This window comes from Theropithecus gelada, chromosome 5, assembly GCF_003255815.1.
Source record: "Theropithecus gelada isolate Dixy chromosome 5, Tgel_1.0, whole genome shotgun sequence".
NCBI lineage: Eukaryota > Metazoa > Chordata > Mammalia > Primates > Cercopithecidae > Theropithecus > Theropithecus gelada.
The window spans coordinates 139,491,073-139,516,125 of record NC_037672.1 but is presented as its reverse complement, the minus strand read 5'-3'; the positions used below and the strand labels follow the sequence as shown (position 1 = coordinate 139,516,125).

Here is a 25,053-nt window from a genome sequence, read left to right as displayed (position 1 = left end):
TATAACCTATTAATATTAAACAATACTGAAAAGCTTTTACTGTTAATTTGAAAGCATTATATGGCTTCTGACATTTGTGAATTTCAGCCAGAATAGAGGTGTTTAGCTATACGTACTTAAATATAAACCAAATTTATGTGAGCCCTATGTTAATCCAGCACTGCTGTATAATTGTATTCACCAGAAAGATCATCAGGGTGCAGTCACTCACTCAGTGAATCTGTTTGTTTACTTATGGCCCTTGTTTATTTTTATGTTTGGGTGAGATTTCCATCTCTGGTTACATGTCTAGATGGTTTAAATGCAGGGCATGTCTCACAGCTGAAGATTCCTGTGCATAGTACCAGAACTACTTTATATTCACAAAGACTGACAGTGCTAATGACGGTTTGTCCCTGGATGTTTACAGAGTCATTTATTGGTTTGTATCTCTGTGGCATTTCCAAAATTGAGAAGTTATTTACATTTTGCTGTTTAACACTTCTGGAGGTGTTTTTCTTTTTTCTTTTTTTCCCTTTATTAATGATGGCAGAATAGGTGAGAAAGAAGTTTAGAAAAAAGTATCATTAAGTTGTCCTTTGTTAGAAGACTGTTTAACATTCCCTTTCCTTTAGTCTTCTAAAAATATTTATGTGTTCCAGCATGTGAGATTGAATATTTCATTAGGAAATATTAGGGGAGTCATTTTAAAGGCAGATTTTAAAGAACCTTAATTACCAATATATTATATATGCTGAAAACCTAGGTAAGAAGGGAGTGTAGATTTGTGTTGCTGAAATTTTCCCCATCTTTGTCTTCCATATCTTTTTATTGTGGTTAAATATTTAAGTCTATCTTCTGAGGGAAAGAGAAACTTGACATTGTGATTGAAATATCGCAGCAGCCATGAACTGCTTATCTTTTACTTCTCTCTTTCTGCTTTCTGCATTAAACAGTGGTAATGACCTGGCAATACACTGTCTGAAATGACATGGTTTTTTTCCTTAAGTAGATTGAGATATTGATTACTGCAGCCCCATCTCACTGCTACCTGAATTGCTAGGAAAGGTAAGAGTATGAAGATCACTTCTGTTTTGGGTTCAATAAAATTTGTATCCTTGTAAACATACCAAGATCCAATGTCATAATTGCTATATACATCTGTATGACCTATATAATATGATATTATAAGAAAAGCTAGCTCTTTTTTAATTTGGTTATAAGTGCTAAGTCACTTTCCAGATTTGGCATACATTTGGTTTGTCTGGCAGAAAGTGGAATGGGAAGGTGTAGAGTGAGGAAGAGAGGCTAGAATTGATCTGAGATTTTTGCTGAGTCCATATCAATCTGTGATGCCCTATGATGAAATCACAGGAGTGATTAGAGCATGGGGTCTGAGTGCTAATAGTATGGAACAGCTTTTAGAGGCCAACTCTTTGTTTTGCAGTAGTGGAAACAAATCCAGAGAACTGAAGTGATGTGTTAGTGGATGAGTTGGAAGCAGAACCTGGATTTCTTGATTCCTAGCACAGAACTCTCTTTAATATATCTTCTATGCAGATGTGATAAATTTCCATAAGATAAAATTCAGTAGAATTTTGGTGATGAATAATGATTAAGCTCTTATTACTAGCCTTTCCAACTTGAAAGGTGATAAATTGAAAGCATAATTTAGCATTTAAGAATGTTTTTCCTAAATCTTTAAGTCATCTTTGAAAAAATCTTTGGAAACATGAAATAGATATTTCATTTGTGACTCTCCTAATTGACAAGAAGTGTGGATATCTGTATTCTTTGTATGGTAAATTATAACGGAATAAATAGGGAATGGCTTCTACATTTTACATTCTAGTTCAGTGACAGGGTGAACCACATTTTGGATGTCTTGGGTTTAGTTCTTTGGTTTATAACCTGAATTTACCATTCTTTTCCGCAAGGTTCAATTGAGGAAACATGCTTTAGGGCATGCAAAAAAGCTGCCCATTCAAAATGGTTTTGGGGAAAAATTTATGCTAGAATTTTATAGTGTCACTAGATTGATTGTTCCTTGCTTTGATTCCACCCAGGCACTAAGTGAAAGCCTATAGAAGATAAGGAAACATAGGAAACCCAAAAAGAAGGAAAATCATTGAAAAAGTAGCCAAATGCTTTAAGAAAGAGAAGATAGAGCTGTAGTTCCCAAGTTTGCTCCCATAGTTCATTGATTATTCATCTACTTTAGTATTTTTGACTGATTCACTTGCACTGTAATTAGTAAATTTGTGTTCTCTGCACTACTAGGAATGTAAACATCAGAACATCCTCTTATTACAAAGTCTTTGTATCCCCAGTGAGCATTTAATCACTGTTGAGATGCATATGCCATGAGATCCTATAGCCTTTTACTATAGTCCCAGATATCGGTTTCAGTAAAATTTCTTGAGAGCATCAAATTAAATATAATTTAATACATTAATAACAGTAGCAATTCTGTTTTTGCTGCTAGTGCTATTGTTCCAATACTACTATTAAGATGACGGGGTAGAAGTGGCAATTATCTTGTGTAAGACATTGTGTTGAGCACTTTACATTAATCATCTCCCATAATTTAATTCTTAAAACAAGGCTATTGTTATCTCCATTTTACAAATGAGAAAATCAAACATATCAAACATTCATGTGGGTAAATGACTTGCCCAAAGTCACACAGCTAGCAGATAACTCAAACTCTTGAGTTCACACTTTTAACCAATATGACATATACGATTTATTACACAACCCTTCTGTTTCTTTTCAAAAAGAAATCTGCAAATATCTACAAAATTAATTTTTAAGTAGTACCCATGAAGGTCCTTATTATATGCTTTATTTAACTACTAAGTACTGAAAAATTATACAGAAACATGCTTCACCATGACTTGTCACAAATTATTATGTCATATTCAAATGAGAATATGACACACTGGAAAAATGATATAATGAATTATTTAAAGCCATCCCAGAATTAGAGTTAATATAGTTTTCTTCACAGATCATACTGTCACCTGTCTACACATCTTCTTTGTGATACATACTTGCTTTCTATATTAATTTCAAACAACTAAGTCAACATTATAATTTCCACTGATTTAAAAATCACCAAGAAGCATTTCACTTCATATTTTAGTAAAAAATCTATTTAACAATAGATCACTGTTATTTTTCTGTTTTAGTTTTCTTTATTTTATTGCACCATGACATTAGCTGTGTACATGCTATCAGATATTTTCTCTTTTAATTTTCTTTAAAAACCTAATTCAAAAGTTGTGTTTTAATTTGTACCTTATCTAGTAGTAGAGTCAGTTTTTCTTTTCACTTAATTTATTCATTATTTTAATTAGCATTTTGGTAAACTACTCATAGGAATGCCCCTTCTCCTTTCTGAGACTTTTAATAAAAAAGAAGCAGTATTTAGAAGGAATTAGTTAAAAGAAAGGTAACATTGGTGTTCGGCTAAAAGTTGAAAACAAATTTCATGAAAGATGTGACTGATGAAGAAAATGAGACATCACATGACTATTCAGTCAATTCTACTCAAATAGAAGTTACAGCAACACATCATATCTATGAGGTGACTTGCTACCTATTTTCACAACAGGCTCAAGGGAAAAATATAATTATATGTTGCAGTGTTTCCATGGTATAATGGCACTATTTATTCTGTAATTTTTCTTGCTCAGAAAAGGAAACTAGAGAATCTTAAAGTGTGGCTCTTAAACTTATCTTAGCTTTCATTATTATTGCTAAACATAAAATTTTTATGCTGCTAAAAATAATGATGGTGAAAATCTTATATTATTATCATTGAGTATAAAAGAGTTGTTGATGACTTGGAGAACATAGAAACTTGAAATTGCCACTTCTTTACCTTGGAAGGGTCTTTCCATCTTTTTGAGTCTCAATTTCTTTATCTGAAAAGGTAAAGAGTTGTACTAAATGACCTTTGGGTTATGTTCTGCTTTACATGTTCTTATGTTTGCTAGGAGAGAATCTTTTTTACTTAGTAGCATATAAAGAAAAATGTTAGAGAAAAGGCGCAAAGTCAGATTTTGTAGCCAATAGCCCAGTCATAGAGGAAGATGAGAATATTTATACTCTTTTCTATTTTACTTGGCCACAGTTTCTGTGATAGGCATATATGTATCTCATGCAGTTAGTATAGATGGGCTGTAGTTTATGCTGTTTTAGATTTGATGGTTCCAAATAGGGTATTGATCTATGACACAATGTTCTTTCCTTGAGGGTACCTCTGAGAACATTTAGGAGGTTTCATCTTCCTAGTTACTTTTTGACCGTCTGTACTCTTACCTCACACATTCATGAATAATTTTAATTTCAAATTTAAAACAACATGCTGTAGCTCACGCCTGTAATCCCAGCACTTTGGGAGGCCTAGGCAGGTGGATCACCTGAGGTTGGGAGTTTGACACCAGCCTGACCAACATGGAGAATACAAAATTAGCCAAGCGTGGTGGCACATGCCTGTAATCCCAGCTACTCGGGAGGCTGAGGCAGAAGAATCACTTGAATCCAGGAGGCGAAGGTTGCGGTGAGCTGAGATCATGCCATTACACTCCAGCCTGGGCAACAAGAGTGGAACTCGGTCTCAAAAACAAAACAAAACAAAACAAAAAACACCTACCCTATTAACATGTTTTGCTGTGTTTTATGCAGATTTTGTCTTGTAAGTAAATAACAATGCTAGTGGTTTTCAGAAACAAATGTGTTTGGGATATTTTTGGGGAAGAGAGAAGCTTCTTACCTTTCCATTTTGTGTATTTTTTGTTGCAGAACTTCAGATGGTGGCAAAGTGGTTGGCACCATAGAAGTCAGTGTCGTGAAGATGGGGGAGATTGAGGATGGGGAAGCCGACCACATCACCACAGATGTACAGGGACAAAAGGTAGGATCTCAGTCCGCTCATTGTACAAATTAAGTTAAAAATGATCAGCTTTGCCAGGTGCCTGTCTCACCAACATCTCTGTGGGGTTTGAAATCTCATTATCAAAACCTAAATGAGACAACAATTCTGAAATTGGAATACAGTGTGTGTGTTTCAGCCTCTGACTCAGAGGGCCCATTTGCTTGGAACTATGCAAAGCAATGCTCCATTCAGAAGCACCTTTCTCTTCCCTGCCAGCTCCCTGGTTGACACTGCCTCTTCTCAGTTGGAACAAAAGTATTGATCATTGTCACATTTTACCACACTTAACTCTATGTGAGATGCCAGAAGATTCTGGGAGGGCTATTACCCAAAATAACTTGTTCTGTACTCCCAAAACCCTCTTTGGAAAGATATGCAATTTTAATATGTATTTCACCTTTATGTGAAGGAGGGCAGATTTAACAAGAACTTTGTGCCTTATGAAATGGAGGAGAGAGAAGCAGGAAATAGTATTCACTGAAGGAACAGCTCTGGAGGAGGGACAATGGCAACTGAAGGAGAAGCTGCTTCCTGAAACACAGAATAAAGGCCTGATGCATATAAACATGCGTCCAGGATTCTGTCTTTTTTTCTGTTCCTTTTCACTAAGGCAGAGAAACTCTACATAAATACTAGCCTAAATTTCTTTCTTAGGAATGCAATCGCCTGTTTTATTGAGACCATTGAAGCACATGTGGTAGACTTAGAAACTGCTAGTAGTTTCTTTTAGGAAAATGAATTTTATACACTATAATTTCTACCTTTTAATAACAGAGCATTTAAAAAATCATTTTAATATACAATCATTGTATATACTTATGGGGAGCAATGTGATGTTTTGATATATATTTACATTATGGAATGATTAATCAGGTTAACAAATCTATCACGTCACATACTTATTTTGTGTGTGTGGTAAAAATATTTAAAATTTCTTCTTGTAGCAATTTTGGAATCTACAATGGACTATTATATAGTGACCATTCTGCTCAATAGCTCACTGAAGCTTATTCCTCCTGGCTAATGGAAACTTGTACCCTTTGATGAGAACCTCCCATTTCCCTGAACTTTCCCTTCCCCAGCTTCTGGTAACCATCATTCTGCCCTTTACTTCTGTGAATTTGACTCATGTAGATTCCACAAATGTAAACCAAAAAAAAAAAAAAAAATGACTGAGGCAGGTCTCAATTAATTTACATGTTTATGTTACCAAGGTTGAGGCTGCACCTGGGGAAAAAAACAAATTAGAGGAGCATCTGTGACCCCTGCCTTTTCCAAAGAGGGTTTTGAGGACTCTGATATGTAAAAGAGAAAGAGTAAGCAGGAGGGGAAGAAGAGAGAAAAAGACAGGGGGGAGGGTAGGCAATGAGGTAAGTGGTCACACAGTGAGGCTTTCATTAGTGCTCAGTGAATCTACATTTTATATGTGAAAGGGAGAAGAGGAATAGTCAATTATTCATTCCTCTAATATTCAGTAAATCTACATTTTACTTAAAATAAAAGAAGTCAATTGTGTGTTTATCTCAGAGTGGGCCGAGGGATGATTTTCTAGTCTTGTCCTTGTCCCCTCTCTGTGGAAATATAAGCTGTTAATTTACATTGTTAGGGTGAGATTCAACAAAACTCTGTATTAAGGCTATTTTATAGGGGGGATATATATTCTGAAAGAGTTGGGACCCACAGGGAATTGTGAGCAATTTGTGAATGAGGGCATCTGGGGAGAGATGTGGCCTTCTATCATCGCAGCTATCTGTTCGTCAGGGGTAAAAAACAAAGGCAGTTTTTTGTGTGTTTCAGTTCCCAATCTTAACTTTCCTTCTGACATAGTGAGTTTGGGGTCCCAAGAATCTGTTTTACTTCTCAACATATAAATGAGATGATACAGTATTTGTCTTGTGCCTGGCATAGTTCATTTAGCATAATACCATCCAGGTTTATCCATGTTGTCACTAATGACAGGACTTCCCCCCTTTTCAAAGTTGAATAGTTTTTTTATTGTGGGTATATACCACATTTCCTTTTTCCATTCATCTGATGATGGACACTGAGATTGCTTCCACATCTTAGTTATTGTGAATAACGTTGCAGTGAACATGCGTGCAGATATCTCTTTGGCATATTGATTTCAGTTTCTTTGGAGTACCCAGAGTGGGATTGCTGGGTTTTATGGTAGTTCTATTTTTAGTTTTGTGAGGAGCCTCTGTGTTGATTTCCATAATGGTTGTATTAATTTACATTCTCTACAGTGCATAAGGGTTCCCTTTACTTCACACCCTCACCAGTACTTATCTCTCATCATTTTATTTTATTTTATTATTTATTTATTTATTTATTTTGAGACAGAGTCTCGCTCTGTCACCCAGGCTGGAGTGCAGTGGCGCAATCTCGGCTCACTGCAAGCTCTGCCTCCCGGGTTCATGCCATTCTTCTGCCTCAGCCTCCCGACTAGCTGGGACTACAGGCGACCACCACCATGCCCAGCTAATTTTTTGTATTTTTAGTAGAGACGGGGTTTCACCGTGTTAACCAGGATGGTCTCGATCTCCTGACCTTGTAATCCACCTGCCTCAGCCTCCCAAAGTGCTGGGATTACAGGTGTGAGCCTCTGTACCTGGCCTCCCTCATCATTTTGATAATAGCTATTGTGACATGTGTGCAATAGTATCTCATTATAGTTTTAATTTGCATTTTCCTGGTAATCAGTGATGATGAGCATTTTTTAATATATCTGTTAGCCATTTGTATGTCTTCTTTTGCGAGTGTTTTTTAGGTCCTTTGCCCATTTTTTATTGGGTTGTTTTCTTGCTATTGAGTTGAGTTTCTTATATATTTTGAATATTAGCTCCTTATCAGATGTATGGTTTGCAAATGTTTTATCCCAATCCGTGAGTTGTTTCTTTATTGTTTCCTTTGCTGTGCAGAAGCTTTTTAGTTTGATACAATGCCATTTGTTTATTTTTGCTTTTGTTCCTGTGCTTTTGGGGTCGTGTCACGGAAATCTCGCCCAGACCACTGTCATTGAGCATTTTTAAATGTTTTCTTCCTAGTGCTTTTATAATTTTAGGGCTTATTTTTCAGTCTTTAACTCATTTTGAGTTGATTTTTGTGCATGAGCATGGCATGAGAAAAGGGTCCAATTTTATTTTTCTGCATGTGGACATCTAGTGTCCGCAACACAATTTGTTAAAGAGATTGCCCTTTCTTCATTCTGTGTTCTTGGTGCCTTCATTGAAAATGAATTGACCATATATGTGTGGATTTATTCCTAGACTTTCTGCACTGTTCCATTGGTCAATGTGTCTGTTTTTATGCCAGTAACATGCCATTTTGATTATGATAGCTTTGCTTTATAGTAGATTTTGAAGTCAGCTGACATGATTCCTTCAGTTTTGTTCTTTTTATTCAAGATAACTTTGACTCTTCCAACTCTTTTGTGGTTTCTTAAGAATTCTAGGATTTTTAACATTTATTTTCATGAAAAAATGACATTGGAATTTTGATAGGGATTCATTTAATCTGTATATTGCTTTGGGTAGTATAGACATTTTAACAGTATTAATTCTTCCAATCCATGAGCATGGGATACTTTTCTATGTATCTGTGTTATCTATAATTTTTTTCATTAATGTTTTATAGTTTTCAGTATACAGATCTTCCAAATCCTTGGTTAAATTTACTTTTAAGTATTTTTTTTAATGTGAATAGGATTGATTTCTTAATTTCTTTTTCAAATAGTTTGTTGTCAGTGTAAAGAAACACTACTGATTTTTGTGAGTTGATTGTATATCCTTCAACTTTACTGAATTTATCAGTTTTAACTGATTTATTTTTTTTGTGGTTGTGTCATTAGGGTTTTCTACATAAAAGATTGCATTATTAGCAAACAAAAACAATTTCCCTTCTTCCTTTCCTATTTGGATACCTTTTATTTCTTTTTCTTGTCTGATTGTTCTAGCCAGAATTTTCAGTATAACATTGAATAGAAGTGGTGAGAATGGACATCTTTGTCTTGTTCTTGATTGCATTAAAAAAAAATAAATAAATAAGGCCCATTGTCACTTACTTTCTGGGTTAGTGTCTCTTATCTTGGAGCATGTTTGATTTTTCTTACCCAGGAAACTGTTGCATGGGAGATGGTGTTTATCCATCACTTAACAAATTATTAACTTTACAAAAATACCAAAGATTTTCTTTCAAAAATGTTTTGTCTTTTTCCTGGAATAGGCTAGGGTCTTCTCTGCTACCCTAAATCTTAAATCTTGTTCTTCTCTTTTATCCTCCCCTCTCCTTGGAATATATTCCCACATTATAAAAATATTTTAAGAAGGTCCAAGGTTTAAAACAGGTAATTTACTAATATCAGGGCTGTGGTAGTTTTGGAGCAGACTTTCTTGGGTATGTATTCAAAACCCTGTCTTAGGGCTGGGTCCCTTCATTCCATCCTTGTTTGTTTTGTAGATCTGTATAAGACTCGTCTTTGTCACTATCACATGAACACTTGCATCACGCTCAAGGAAGGAGGATTCGGAAGCTAAACTAGGGACACAGAGCAGAAACAGGCAGATAATCATGCCTAGACCTGTAACTGTGTACCAGGAAACCAGTAGCAGAAACACTTCCCATTTCAAAGTAGAGCTCCTTTCTCTGATTCTGAATATATCACCAGCCACTTTTCCACTTTCCTCAAAACTAGCACACCCTTTGACTCCAGACTATGTCACTACAGTATAAGGTAGTGCAAAGTGAATTATACTCTTTTCATAAATGGAGAACTTGATACCTAGAAATATGCCCCCACCCAAATCCTACGTAATATTTCTGGCTTAGGGACATGAACTTAAAAAAGACTTAACTGAACTGTTCCAGAAATAGAAAGTGGCAGTGGCAGTACACACCGTGTGTGAGTCATAAGCTGACTAAAATGGTAAACACATCAAACATTTTGGCATCAGCTCTGCCCTGTCTGGATTATTTGTAAACCTTGAGCTTTTTGCAATTTTTTAATAAAGTAACTATAAACTCTCCTGGCAATCTTTAAGAATATCAATGTTTGAGACATATAGTAAGGCCCAACATGCATGATATTTATTGTGTAAATAACTTTATATCAGCATTTTAAAAAATGTGATTAGAATCACCTAGAGTGTTTTTTAGAACTACAAATGCATGGACCATTGTACATCTGTTAAACAAAAATCCATAGAAAATCAATTAATTTTATCTGTTACTAATGGTGATTTAAGACCTGAATGACTGTCATTATGGAAAGAGAAAGTAACTGAAATAGAAGTTATTTGTAAAATAACATTGGTCACATTGGTTTGCATGAGCTAGGGACAAAGGAATGAAACTTCTATTAGCACCATAGTCATGTGTCATGAAAGTGATACATGTTATCTAATGCAGACGTAAATAAAAGAGCGATAATGACATTGTTCAGCTTGGGCTGCCATGACAAAATACCATAAACTGTATGGTTTAAACAACAAGAATTTATTTTCTTACAGTTCTGGAAGCTAGGAAGTCCCAGATCAAGGTGCCAGCCTGTTCAGTTCCTGGTGAGGGCTCTTTACTTGGCTTGCAGGTGGCTGCCTTCTTGCTACCTTCTCAGATGGTCTATCTTCTGTGTGAAAGCAGGAAGGGGAAGTAGGGGGAGGGAGGGAGGGAGAGAGAGAGGAAAGGAGAAAGGAAGGGAGAGAGGGAGAGATAGTGTTTTGGTATCTTCTCCTTTTTTTCTAAGAATACCAGTCCTGTAGTATTAAGGCCCCATCTTTATGACCTCTTTTAATCTTAGTTACCTCCATAATATAGGCCTTTATCTCCAAATATGGTCACATTGGAGGCTGGGGCTTCAACATATGAACTTTGGAAGACACAGTTCAGTCCATAATAGTACCTTTATATAAAATATTACATCTTAATCTTGAGTGTTAAATTCCAGAGCATGGAATAAAATATAAGTGAAAATCCAAACTCTTTCTTCTCACATACGTTTGCTTTCTTTTTCTTACTTGTTTCCATTAATCGTATTATGAATACATATTTATTATCAAGGGAAGATTGCTCAGAGGGTCATTTACCATATTAGATTGTTTCAAACTTCAGTATATGCACATATAGAAATAGAAGATAAAGCATTAAAACCACATAGTAGTAGAAAGAAAAAATTACAAAAGAAAAACTAAAATTGTCTTTTTTCACAACTAATATACTAGATGAATGTTGCATTATGTATCCAAAATATTTTTTCTTTTATTGGAGTAATCTTTGACTCCTTTCTGCCTCTCATAAACTCACAGTTAATATGTCAGCAAATCCTGTTGACTGCACCTTTTAAATGAAATCAGAATTTAGCAACTTTTGGCCCTTTCACTGCTACCAATGTTGTCTGTCACCTGGATGTTTACAGTAATGACTTAAAAGTCTCCCTGATTTTTTCCTTTTCTCTCCCTATCTGCCACCACATGTCACTACATCAGTCTGTTTGCAACAGAGCAACAAAGTGATCCTATTTAAATGTAACTTAGGACATATCTTTCTCCCACAGCTTCTCGACTCTCTGAAAGTATAAACTCAAAGCTCTTCAGTGACCAAACACAGTCTTACAAGAGTCTCCCTGTCCCACCCCCGGCAACTTTATTACTTCTTTGACCTCCTCCCCAACTTCTCTTTTTTGCTCACTACGGTTCAGTCACATTGAGGAAGACCTTGTTGTTCCTGAACATTTCAGGTACATTGCCAACTCAAAGTCCCTGCACTCTGTTTTTCCACCTACCTTTGAAGTGTTTTCCCCAGGTAATTTTGTGGTTTACTTATTTCCTTCTGGTCTTTATGCAGAAGTGTCAGCTCCTCACTGAAGCCTTTCCTGCAACCCTATCTAAGATTGCAGTGTCTACCCCAAAGCTTTCTATCTCCTTTCTCTGCATTATTTTTTTATTTTTGTCATTAGTACTTGTCATTGTTCAATGTCATATATATATGACTAATTTATCTCATTTGTGGTCTATTTTCCTCACTAGTATTAACCTTCATGAGACAAAACTGTCTATTTTCATTCCCTCCTTTATCCTCAGTGCCTGAAACAGTCTAACTCAGAAATAAATGAATAAATGAAGTCAACTTTACTTTAAAGAAGTAAGGAAGTAAAGCTAAAAGTTATCCTATAGCAGAGACAATATGTGACTGCATATAACTCCATGCCAATTGGTGGATCAATAAATAAGATGGCATGTGGTAAACAGTGTAGGATTGTGGAAGAAAAAGAAAGAAACTTACAGAACAACTTTTGAAGTAGTCAAAGACAATACTATTAGAGAAAGGATAAGTAGGAACCAAATAATAAAATCAGGTGAAAAATGAGAAAACCCAATCAGTAACAGCCAAAAGGATTGATTGAGACAGGAAAAGTCTTCGCATTGAGCACAGCCCTTCTTTGCCTGCAGCAGAGATGATCAGCTTCCTGTCAGGATTGAAGTGTTATTAGGAGCATCCTCCAGTGAGGCACGGGAGCAGCTTAGTTTAGTTCAGCCCCTGCCTTGTCTCTCCTGTTAGTTTAAGATCTATGTTGTATTGGAATGTAGCATAGCACTGGTGACCAAAGGGATTGTGATTTCTACAAAAGGAAAGAAAATGTCTTACTTATTTATGATACCAGCAAAAATAGTATAAGTGGAGTATTAATACATCCCCTTATGAAAACCTTCTGCTTTTCTCAGGCCATCTTGCTCCTGTTATTTGAAGTACTGTTTTCATTGTAGTTTATCAGCAGTGCTCAGAGGAAAGGTGGAGTCTTTGAGTGGCTAAGGACCAGTCTCAGAAGGTCTTATCCCCTTATTTCCTCCAAATGTAAAATTGAAAGTATTATAACCAGCCTTACCTTATAGAGAATATTTGTAGGCAAATAATCATCATTCATTTATCAAAAATATCACCTACTAAGTTCTAAGCATTCTACTAATTTCTGGAGATTCAGCAATGAACCAGAGAGATACAGATGGTACCTTCAGGGGAAGTAAACAATTAAAATAACAGGTAATAAATTACTGACTGGTGCTATATGCTATACAGAAAAAAAGACAGGGTGAAAGGAACAGGTGGTGCTTAGGCATGGTTGTTTATACTAGATGTTGGTTAAGGAAAGATTCACTGATAATGTGATGTTTGAGCTGAAACTTTCAGGAAATAAGGGAGTGAGATGGGGATATATGGCAGGAATACAAATTCTAGGTAGCATGAATAGCAAGAGCAAAGGCCCCGAGGTGGCAGCATGCTTGCTGTGTTGAAAGAGCAGCAAATAGGCCAGTGTGACTGGAGCTCAGGGGTCGAGGAGAAGTGATTGGAATTGAGTGCTGAGATTCATGGGGTGGGGAGAAACAGATCATGTACTCCGCTGTAAGCCATAAGACTCTGAGCTAAATAAGTATCTATTATTTATTATAGCATAGAACACTGATATGATGAATATAATGTTGATGAGAAATTATTTTAACAGCCCTGTATATGCTAAAAGAATTAAAGGAAATATTGAAAATAGGAGAAATTAAAATTTTATGTATTTCTAGTATCATTGAACATCATTCTAGTGATTTAGGAAGTGCATTTCCAAACTTGCTGTGGATTAGAGGAAGTGCACCTCTGACTTCTGGGTGGTCAGAAGTGTGATTTAGAGAACATCAAATTTTAAGAGCTATTTTCAGTCATTTGTTCTTTCAGTCGACTAGGACCTCAATAAAAAAATTATGAAACAATTTTTTGTACCCCAACAAAAAATTTACTGAGTAATGTGATGAATGTTGATTGTGGAATAAGCAGTAGACTCTAAGAAAACAGAAAGTAACATTTAAATCAGTGTTTTGAATTCTTTGTCTTCTTCCTCAAAATGTTTGAGGAATGTAAACATTCCATTGTTAAAAGTGACCTTAGTGTCTATGATTCTCAATGAGGGCCAGTGCCTGGGGAAGGAGAGGTGGAGGGAGACAGAACAGTGGGGAAATAGCTCAAGCAAGGCTGATAGAACCTTGGAGAAGCTTGTCTGAGCCCTCAGAGCCCCTTAAGCAGAGCCATGCAAAACTTACAGAAGGATGGCTGGTTTCCTCAGACTTTGTCACCAAAAGAACTTTCTGCAATTTTCGTGTGTATGTTTGCTTTGTTATGTTTGCATTTACTTGTTTATATGGGGTATCTTTGCTGTGAAAATTCACTCTCCTCTTTCCCTGTCCCCACCGCCACCTGCATGTTTTTTCTAAAGATAAAAGGAAACTCATTTGAAGACACAAATGCTAGAGCCTGCCTGTGTGAAAATAGATCTTGTCCAACTCCTGGGGCCAGAAGAATTTTGTTTCCTCTTTCCATTACAGTTTCACAGGAAGCTGAGGGAGAGTACCACATTTAATGAGGAATTGTCTGGGACATTCTCTCCCATCACGGTTCATTCACTAGGAACATATCCACGTGCTCTTCTGTATCTCTTCTTTCTTTCTGTTGAGACATTGACATTACCGTAAAGGTCAGGAGCTTAATCAGTTCATTATGGATTCCACAGATCAGCTTATTTATAAATGATCCTCATACTTTTTGAGCAAGTGTTTGCATTGTTTTGCTGGAGACAAAATAATCTTTTGCCCTGTATAACTAGTGGTTTCAACATATTTTTTCTTTTATTTAAAGTTGCAATTACTTAAACTCTAGACAATAATTTGCTTTCTGTTGATCTGAAATTAGCTCAGGTGAAAGAAATACAAAATGATTCAGCTTGTCAAATATGATTTACTGTGCTAGGAACATATCTCTAGCATGTTGGGAGTAATCATTTTTCTCTTCTTAATTTTTTCCCTGAGTAGCCTCTATCATTATTTAATATAAGCATATTACATATACATTTAAGTAAATCACAAGTTAAATACTCTTCGTAGTAAAGATAAAACTAGAAATAGTTTTTTAAAAGTATTTTATTCAAGACTTTTTGGAACCGTGTACATAGCCTTATGTTTTGCAAAGAAAATAAAAGAATATCATTTCTTATTTTGATTATTTTCAAATTTTTTTTTTACATTTTTTCCTAGTGTGCCCTGGTATGTGAATGTACAGCCCCAGAAAGTGTGAGCGGAAAAGATAACTTACCTTTTTTGAATTCAGGTATGTAACTCAGTTTTAAATACTTACGTTAGTTTCATGTGAAAATGAATTTTAATTTTATATAAAATCAACACTGAACCAACATTCTCACAGTTGTTTGTGAAACTTAGTAAATACACTGGGAAATCATGAGGAACTAGCAGAATGAGGGAAGATCGTACAATTCCACAGGAAAGATAAATGTGCTAGCTATATGGCAAAACAGATGTGATCGGCCAGGCGTGGTGGCTTACGTCCCTAGTCCCATCACTTTGGGAGGCCGAGGCAGGCGGATCACGAGGTCAACAGATTGAGACCATCCTGGCTAACATGGTGAAATCCTGTCTCTACTAAAAACACCAAAAATTAGCTGGGCGCGGTGGTGTGTGCCTGCAGTCCCAGCAATTCTGGAGGTTGAGGCAGGAGAATTGCTTGAACCCGAGAGGCAGAGGTTGCAGGGAGCCGAGATCGCGCCACTGTGCTTCAGCCTGGAGACAGAGCGATACTCCGTCTCAAAAAACAAACAAACAAAAAACAAATATGATCATGTGCTGCATAATGACATTTGGTCAATGACAACTACATATATGACAGTGGTCTTATAAGATTATAACACAGCTAAAATATTTCTATCGCCTAGTGACATCTTGGTGATCCTGATCTTGTGTGGGCTTAGGTTAATGTGTGTGTTTTTGTCTCAGTTTTTAACATAAAAAATTAAAAAGTAATAAAATAAAATAAAAAGTTATAGAAGAAGGAAGAAAGAAAAAATACTTTTGTACAACTGTACAATGTATTTGTGTTTTCAGCTAAATGTTATTATGCAAGTGTCAAAAAGTTAAGAAAATTTAAAAGTTTATAAAGTAAAAAAGTTACAGTAATCCTAGGTTAATTTATTATTGAAGAAAGAAAAGATTTTTAAAATGTTGTAGCCTACGTGTACACTGTTTATGAAGTCAACGGTAGAGTATGGTAATGTTCTAGGTCTTCACATTCACCCACCACACACTCACTGACTCATCCAGAGCAACTTCTAGCACTGCAGACTTCATTCATGGCAAGTGCCCTTTACAGGTGTACCATTTTTAATCTTTTATACCATATTTTTACTGTATCTTTTCGATGTTTAGATATGTTTAGGTACATAAATACTTAACATTATGGTACAGTTACCTAAAGTTTTACACACAGTAACATACTATACAGATTGTAACCTAGGAGCAATAGGCTATGTAGTAGGCTCTACCGCCTAGGTATTTGTAAGTGTATCCTGTGGTCTTTGCACTATGATGAAATTGCCTAATGGCTAATTTCTCAGAAAATATCTCCTTGTTAAACTACACATGACTGTAAATTTCTTTTAGCTATTGGATCATGTACTATCCCAAACAAGAAACACTAGAACACAGTGTGAAGCTCTTGTTTAGTTTGACTTCCTAATTATGTAACTCATAAAGTTGTTAAAACAATAGATATATGGATTCAGTAGGAAAAATTAATAATCACATTTGTACATTCTTGGGTATATATGTGTGTATTGCTTTATTCACAGTAATATGTTTGCATTTTAACAAGGTATTAGACTATATATTAAATGTATTTATGAATAAAATTGAGACATATAGTACAGTTAAAATATATGTGATATGAATATGTAAAATTATGGAACCAATTTTTAAATGATAATGTAAATTAAATGACCGTTAGTAAATAATGACTACTGTAGTGACAGACAATATGCTAATATCTTATATACCTTGTCTTAGATAATCCTCTGACATGTGCTATGAGGAAGGTACTATCATTATCCATATTTCACAAATGAGGAAGTCTTCAAGATAACCTATGCAGTAAACAATGGGTCCAGAATTTAAACCCACTTTGATTCCAAGGCCTTTGCTCAAAGCTGTGGTATTACTAAGAAGACATTAATCAACAAATTGGTGTCGCAGTAAAATACCTTACTCTTTTTTCTAGCCCTGCCATGTTGTACATTTAAGCAGTGACATAGATAGCATGATAATCAGGTTAATGAATAATACAGAACATCAACAGCTTATAAATACATAACCCCTAAATTATTAGCAGTTTTCTCTTGCAGGAGGCAGCTAACAATAGGGAATGGGGAAGGAGAGGCATCCCTTTGGCTCTGTTTATACACACAGATAAATAAAATGCAATTTAATTGAGAAATATGTTTCAAAACATCAAGTCCACTTTCACAGAATGAAGAATTAACCCAAGGAAGAAGACGTTTCTCAACCTACAGCCAAATGAAATGGGATTTTTCTTAGTTTTTATGAAAGGTATAATACTGTGGGGTATGTACTAAATAGTGTTTTGAAGGGTCTACCCAGAAAGCTATTAATAAATCAACCATACATGCTAAAAAACACCTGAGTTATTAGTGTTCTTAAAATATTTAAAGTATTATCAAAGGGTCCTTCTCACATTTGTTTTTCACCTGAAAGTTGGCTAAACCTTTAGTTCTTTTTAATATGTTCACAAACCATAATTTATTTCTTTCATTAAATGTTAATTTTTAAAAATAAATTTGAGTGGGATATTAAGTTCATGTTAAATACAGCTTGATTCAGGTTATCATCGAAACCATCTATACTATAATAAGACACATTTTAATGATTGACTTATGTGAACCCTCTAACTTTTTTATACACACAAAAAGAAGTGGCATTTTGTGATACTTATTGGTTAAGTATAAATTTCAAGGAGAAAGAGAAACATTACTTTAAAATCAAACAAACATATTACTTATGGAAGAAGAGACAGAGAGATCATATTGAAAAATAGATCATTACTTCTCCATAGCTGTGCCATAAATTCTGTAAGGCATAAGTCTTGGAAGCCATACTAATTCTTCCAGACTACCAGGGTATTTGTTTGTTACAGATAAACTGTAATATGACAAAAGCTACTGACATAAAATTGATGGGAGCAGCTGCATTCTGCAATTTAAATATACTTTGTGGAGTGAAAGATGATTAATTATTGCTTTTCTCCTTTCATGGAGGTGACAGTTTGGTGGTGACAGTCCACTTAGTTCTGAAGATAATTCTAAATGTCTTTAGTCCAGTCAACCTGGAGGACCACTCAGAACCTAGGATATTTGTCACAGATATTTTCTTGGAGTCATCTTATATTAGGAGAAGATGAGACTAAATGAAAATCAAATGTTATAAAGACTGGATTTTTAAAAACCTTATAAAAAGACAACTAAGTGCTATTCATAATATGTTTCTGTTGAAAATATAAAGGTGCATTGTGCAGATATAAAATATGTATATGTATGACTTTAATCTTTTGTTCTATTTATTTATCTAAACTCAGCAACTCTGGAATTAATCCATTCTATACCCATGTGGTATTTCTTTAATCTGTGGGCAAAGTAATCTATTGACATTCTTCTCAAGTCTTTGTATTAATGTCTTAAATGGATTTTTCAAGTCTCCAGTGAGTTATGAAGTACTTACTGAGTGGGAGAGAATGTCATATCTTATATCAGTTCCTCACTATTCTATTTACATCTCTAGAGATTTTGGTATAAATCAGGAAGTTCACTTATCTGTTGTAAAACTAAGAAGGAAAACACTTGCCCCAAAGTCCTCACCCTTTTCATGCCCTTGCAAATTGAATGTGGATGTTGGGAATATGGGGAATTTAGGGTGGAAGGAGAGAGAGAATAAGGAACAGGTGGGGCAGAATTTACAATTCCATAAGAAAGATATAGAAGTACCTTAATTACATGGGAATACAAACAAGGCACACACTAGAAGACACAGTATGTAATAGACATGTGAAGGTCTTACTTAGTTTGACTTTCTAACTATATAACTGATAAAATTAAGTTGTTAAAAAGTAGACTTATCTCTAATTATTTGCTTATTTAAATAAAATAGTACTAAGAAAACTTTAAATTATTTTCTGTGGGAGGTGGAATGGAAAGGGGAGTAGGGGAAATGAGTTTTGACTGTATAGAAGGGGAGATGGTAGGTCTTTCACACAGTCATGGAGTTTGGTGCCTAAGTCACACTAACTGAGGTACCTTGTCTGCAGCACAGCAATAATAATTGCTGTATTGATACAAGAACACTGGATGGGCTGACAGAAGAAATGGTTTTAAAGCCTAAGTTTTTCAACCAGCAGTTTGGTCCTGAAAGACAGTTCAGCTTCTTTGCCTTTCAATTATTTTTAAATGACCAAATTAACCTAAACAGTTTTTTACTTCCTTTTTGGCTCTCAAATGTTTGAAGCTGATGTAGCATAGGTTAGCGTTTACATTGTTCTCCTTTTTAGAAACACTTAATGAAAGTATTCATTTTCATCAGTTTTATATGGAGGAATATTTGGCATTTATAGTTTTCTTTCTCAGGGGTTACTATTTACAGTTAAAAAGTCTGACCAGTGATAGAACATTTAAAAAAGTGTTTTAAACACAATTCTCTGTAAATTCCTTAATTCTCTCTTTTTTTTGGTAAAATTATTGTATAATTCTACAGAGTACTTCAGCCCATGGACCCTAAAATTCCCATGCCAAATCTAAGAATCTAGTAGACCCTGTCACAAAGTTTCCCATTCTGGTCCCATTTACAGTGAGCTCCCTGTCTCAGCAAGCATTAGATCTGATACAGTATTTTTGTATATGTAACAGCCATGATTTCCATGACTGTGGGAGTTAGAATCCAAACAAAAATGAGGAAACTGTGCTGCTATTAGTCATAAATATGTGCAGTTCGCCTTCCTATGTGGAGAACTTACTGGTATTTGTATTTCTTGCTTCACAGCTTTGATTCTTTTTCACCAAATAGGGTTAAATTATCTATTATTGTTGTTTTGAAGAAGATACTAGATTGTAAGCTACTTAAGAGGAAGGAACATTACTTTTTTATTTGCAGTCTATATTATTTTATGTTAACAAGCTCTGGGCACTTAAACGTTATAAATTGAATTCTTCATTATTTAGCATGTACCCTCTCCCATTGGTCTAGAAATCTCCAATCAGTTAGAATTTGGTGAATAATTTATTGGTTAAAAAAAAAATCGTTATAAGGAATAAAAATTTCTAGCCCTGCTGAATGTGCCGCTGAGATTTCAAGAGAACCAAGCAAGAGAGTTGATTTCCCCACGTGGCCCTTTAAAGAATGGTGACTTCTAAACCTAAACACACACACACACACACACACACACACACACACACAGAGAAAGTGAGAGTGAAATCCCAGCACTTTGGGAGGCAGAGGTGGGCAGATCACCTGAGATCAGAAGTTCAAGACCAGTCTGGCCAACACGGTGAAACCCCATCTGTACTAAAAATACAAAAATTAGCTGGGTGTGGTAGTGGGCACCTATAATCTCAGCTACTCAGGAGGCTGAAGCAGGAGAATTGCTTGAAAACCCAAGAGGTGGGGTTTGCAGTGAACCAAGATCATGCCGTTGGACTCCAGCCTGGGCAACAAGAGCAAAACTCCATCTCAAAAAAATAAAATAAAACAAAATAAAATAAGATAAAATAAAATAAAATAGAGAGAAACACAGAGACAGAGAGCTAGAGACAGAGAGAGGGAAAGGAACGGGAGGAAAGGGTGCTTTTCTTTCTTAAATCTCATGGGGGAAAAGCTTCAAAAATTGATAGTCTTGGAGTCTGGATATAAATGCAATCCGTTCACTGATACCCACTTAAAGGGAAAAATGCCCAGAGCTAACCTGATCTTGGGATGGGGGTGGTCAGCAGTCAGTGAGGCATCATTCTGGTGATGTACAATATAAACATTTCCTGGGAGTGGAAGGTGCCTAGAGCAGATGGGAGCACAGGAGGCTGGAGGGCAGGTGCAGGAGGTATGATGCCTTCTTTCCCTCTGGAGAACACAGAGATTCTTCCATACAAGAATACAATAATGCTTGTTAAATGGTAAACAACAGGTGTGTCTTATCTGAATTTATGCTTCAGATAACAGAAAACTCAATTATTATTTTTTCTTTGAGAAAGATGTTCAAATGTAATTATTTAGGTTTGGAATGAAATAATTTACTACTTTCCTTAAGTCTCATTAAAAATTTTGTACTGCCTCTAACTAAAGGAGAGCGAAACGCCAAAAAACCCTCCCCAAAATCAATGAATCCAGGAGCTGTGTTTTTGAAAAGATGAACAAATAGATGGACCACTAGCCAGACTAATAAAGAACAAAAGAGAGAATAATCAAATAGACACAATAAAAATGATAAAAGGGAGATCACCACTGATCCCACAGAAATACAAACTACCATCAGAGAATACTGTAAATACCTCTATGCAAATAAACTAGAAAATCTAGAAGAAATGGATAAATACCTGGGCACATACACCCTCCCAAGACTAAACCAGAAAGGTTGAATCCCTGAATAGACCAATAACAAGTTTTGAAATTCAGGCAGTAATTAGTAGCCTACCAACCAAAAAAAGACCAGGATTAGACATTCATAGCCAAATTCTACCAGAGGTACAAAGAGGAGCTGATACCATTCCTTCTGAAACTATTCTAAACAATAGAAAAAGAGGGAATCCTCCCTAACTCATTTTATGAGGCCAGCATCATCCTGATACAAAAACCTGGCAGAGACACAACAAAAAAAGAAAATTTCAGGCCAATATCCCTGATGAACATCCATGCGAAATTCCTCCATAAAATGCTGGCAAACTGAATCCAGCAGCACATCAAAAAGCTTATCCACCACAGTCAAGTCGGCTTCATCCCTGGGATGCAAGGCTGGTTCAACATATGCAAATCAATAAACATAATCCATTACATAAACAGAACCAATGACAAAACCACATGATTATCACAATAGATGCAGAAAAGGCCTTCAATAAAATTCACCCCTTCATGCTAAAAACTCTCAATAAAGTAGGTATTGATGGAATGTATTTCAAAATAATAAGAGCTATTTATGACAAACCCACAGTCAATATCATACTGAATGTGCAAAAGCTGGAAGCATTCCCTTTGAAAACCAGCACAAGTCAAGGATGCCTTCTCTCACTACTCTTATTCAACATAGTATTGGAATTTCTGGCCAGGACAATCAGGCAAGAGAAAGAAATAAAGGGTGTTCAAATAGGAAGAGAGGAAGTCGAATTATCTCTATTTGCAGATTACATGATTATATATTTAGAAAACCCCATCGTCTTAGCCCAAAATCTCCTTAAGCTGATAAGCAACTTCAGCAAAGTCTCAGAATACAAAATCAATGTGCAAAAATCACAAGCATTCCTATACACCAATAATAGACAGAGAGCCAAATCATGAGTGATTCACAAATCACTCCTATTCACAATTGCTACAAAGAGAATAAATACCTAGGAATACAACTTACAAGGGATGTGAAGGACCTCTGGAAGGAGAACTACAAACCACTGTTGAGAGGAAATAAGAAATGACACAAACAAATGGAAAAACATTCTATGTTCATGAATAGGAAGAATTAATATCATGAAAGTGGCTATACTGCCCAAAGTAATTTGTAGATTCAATGCTATCCCCATCAAGTTACCATTGACTTTCTTCACAGAAATAGAAAAAACTACTTTAAATTTCATATGGAACAACAAAAAAATAGCCCATATAGCAAAGGCAATCCTAAGCTAAAAGAACAAAGCTGGAGGATCACATTACCTGACTTCAAACTATACTCTAAGGCTACAGTAATCAAAACAGCATGGTACCAGTATCAAAACAGACACACATACACAAACACACACACACACACACACACACACACACACACACACACACACATATTGGAATAGAACAGAGGCCTCAGAAATAATGCCACACGTCTAGAACCATCTGATCTTTGACAAACCTGACACAAACAAGCAAAGAGGAGCAGGTACCATTCCTTCTGAAATGATTCCAAACAGTAGAAAAAGAGGGACTCCTCCATAACTCATTTTATGAGGCCAGCATCATCCTGATACAAAAACCTGGCAGAGACACAACAAAAAAAGAAAATTTCAGCCCAATATCCCTGATGAACATCGATGCAAAAATCCTCAGTAAAATACTGGCAATGGGGCAAGGATTCCCTATTTAATAAATGGTGTTGGAAAAACTGGCTAGCCACATGTAGAAAACTGAAACTGGACCTTTTCCTTACAATTTATTCAAAAATTAACTCAAGATGAATGAAAGACTTAAACATAAGACCTAAAACCATAAAAACCCTGGAAGAAAATCTAGGCAATACCATTCAGGACATAGGCATGGACAAAGACTTCATGACCAAAACACCAAAAGCAATGACAACCAAAGCCAAAACTGACAAATGGGATCCAATTAAATTAAAGAACTTCTGCACACAAAAGAAACTATCATCAGAGTGAACAGGCAACCTAAAGAATGGGAGACAATTTTTGCAATTTATTCATCTGACAAAGGGCTAATATCCAGAATCTACAAGGAACTTAAACAAATTTGCAAGAAAAAAAACCCATCCAAAAGTGGGTGAAGGATATGAACAGACATTTCTGAAAAGAAGACATTTATGTGGCCCACAGACATATGATCCAGCAATCCCATTATTGGGTATATATCCAAAGAATTATAAATCATTCTACTATAAAGACACATGCACGTGTATGTTTATTGTAACACTGTTCACAATAGCAAAGATTTGGAATCAACCCAAATGCCAATCAGTGATAGACTGGATAAAGAAAATGTGGGCTGGGTGCGGTGGCTCACACCTGTAATCCTAGCACTATGGGAGGCCAAGGCGGGTGGATCACAAGGTCAGGAGATCGAGACCATCCTGGCTAACACGGTGAAACACTGTCTCTACTAAGAATACAACAACAACAACAAAATTAGCCAGGCATGGTGGTGGGCGCCTGTAGTCCCAGCTACTTGGGAGACTGAGGCATGAACCCAGTAGGCAGAGCTTGCAGTGAGCCGAGATTGCACCACTGCACTCCAGACTAGGAGAGAGAGTGAGACTCCGTCTCAAAAAAAAAAAAAAAAAAAAGTGGGGGAGCATATATGCACCATGGAATACTATGCAGCCATAAAAAAGGATGAGTTAATGTCCTTTGCAGGGACATAGATGAAACTGGAAACTATCATTCTCAGCAAACTAACACAGGAACAGAAAACCAAACACCACATGTTCTCACTCATAAGTGGGAGTTGAACAATGAGACCACATGGACACAGGGAGGGGAACATCACACACTGGGACCTGTCGGTGGGTGGGGTCTAGGGGAAGGATAGCATTAGGAGAAATACCTAACATAAATGACGTGTTGATGGGTGCACCAAACCACCATGGAACGTATATACCTATGTATCAAACCTGCATGTTCTACACGTGTATCCCAGAACTTAAGAGTATAATAATAACAATAATAATAAAGTTTGTTCTACTTCATGTAGCACCATAGATTTTAATTGACTTTCACAATACCACACAATTAAGCTAAATATTGAGATAACTTTCTCCTCATTACCACCCCCATCCAAAGCAATGCATGATTCAGAATATTTTAAGATAGTCAAAACTATTCCCTACCGTACTCATTTTGAGTCCTGATGAATTCCAGCCAAAAGCAAATGCCAAGTTTTTCCTTGTTTTTCCTTTCATTCATGCATTACTAAATTCACTACCTTGTTGAATATCAGATGATATTCATTTTATATTAACAAAATATATTTTCTCCATGTGATTTAAATGGGTTTTGCCTCAGTGGTTGTAAGTCTCTGGTATGTAAAATTTGGGGCCATCTTGGTTTATAACATTGGCCCTTGATCCTTTTTACTTCCTCCCTAGATTTATTTGCCCTTTGCTGTTTTAACAAATGTGATGCAATCCACTGGCTTTGCTCTTTTGAAATTTCCATATGTTTTCATTACTGTGTGCTAATACAATATTTAACTTAAGATGTTAAGTAGCTTCAAAGGGAAGGGTAAACTTCGCTATCTAATAATGAATAGGACCATCTCTTAGATGACTTTAAATGCTTCAACTAT

At 35.9% G+C, this 25,053-nt stretch overlaps 1 protein-coding gene across 4 annotated transcripts in view; it reads left to right on the top strand.

The window, feature by feature from the left end:
• INPP4B (inositol polyphosphate-4-phosphatase type II B) overlaps window positions 1-25,053 on the top strand; it is an 807,120-nt gene that overhangs the window by 577,149 nt on the left and 204,918 nt on the right. For all 4 annotated transcript variants that reach the window (XM_025386323.1, XM_025386324.1, XM_025386325.1 and 1 more), the window contains 2 exons: window positions 4,789-4,900; window positions 14,983-15,055. In XM_025386323.1, coding sequence (XP_025242108.1) covers window positions 4,789-4,900; window positions 14,983-15,055 — 185 coding nt within the window. The remainder of the gene's footprint in view (window positions 1-4,788; window positions 4,901-14,982; window positions 15,056-25,053) is intronic.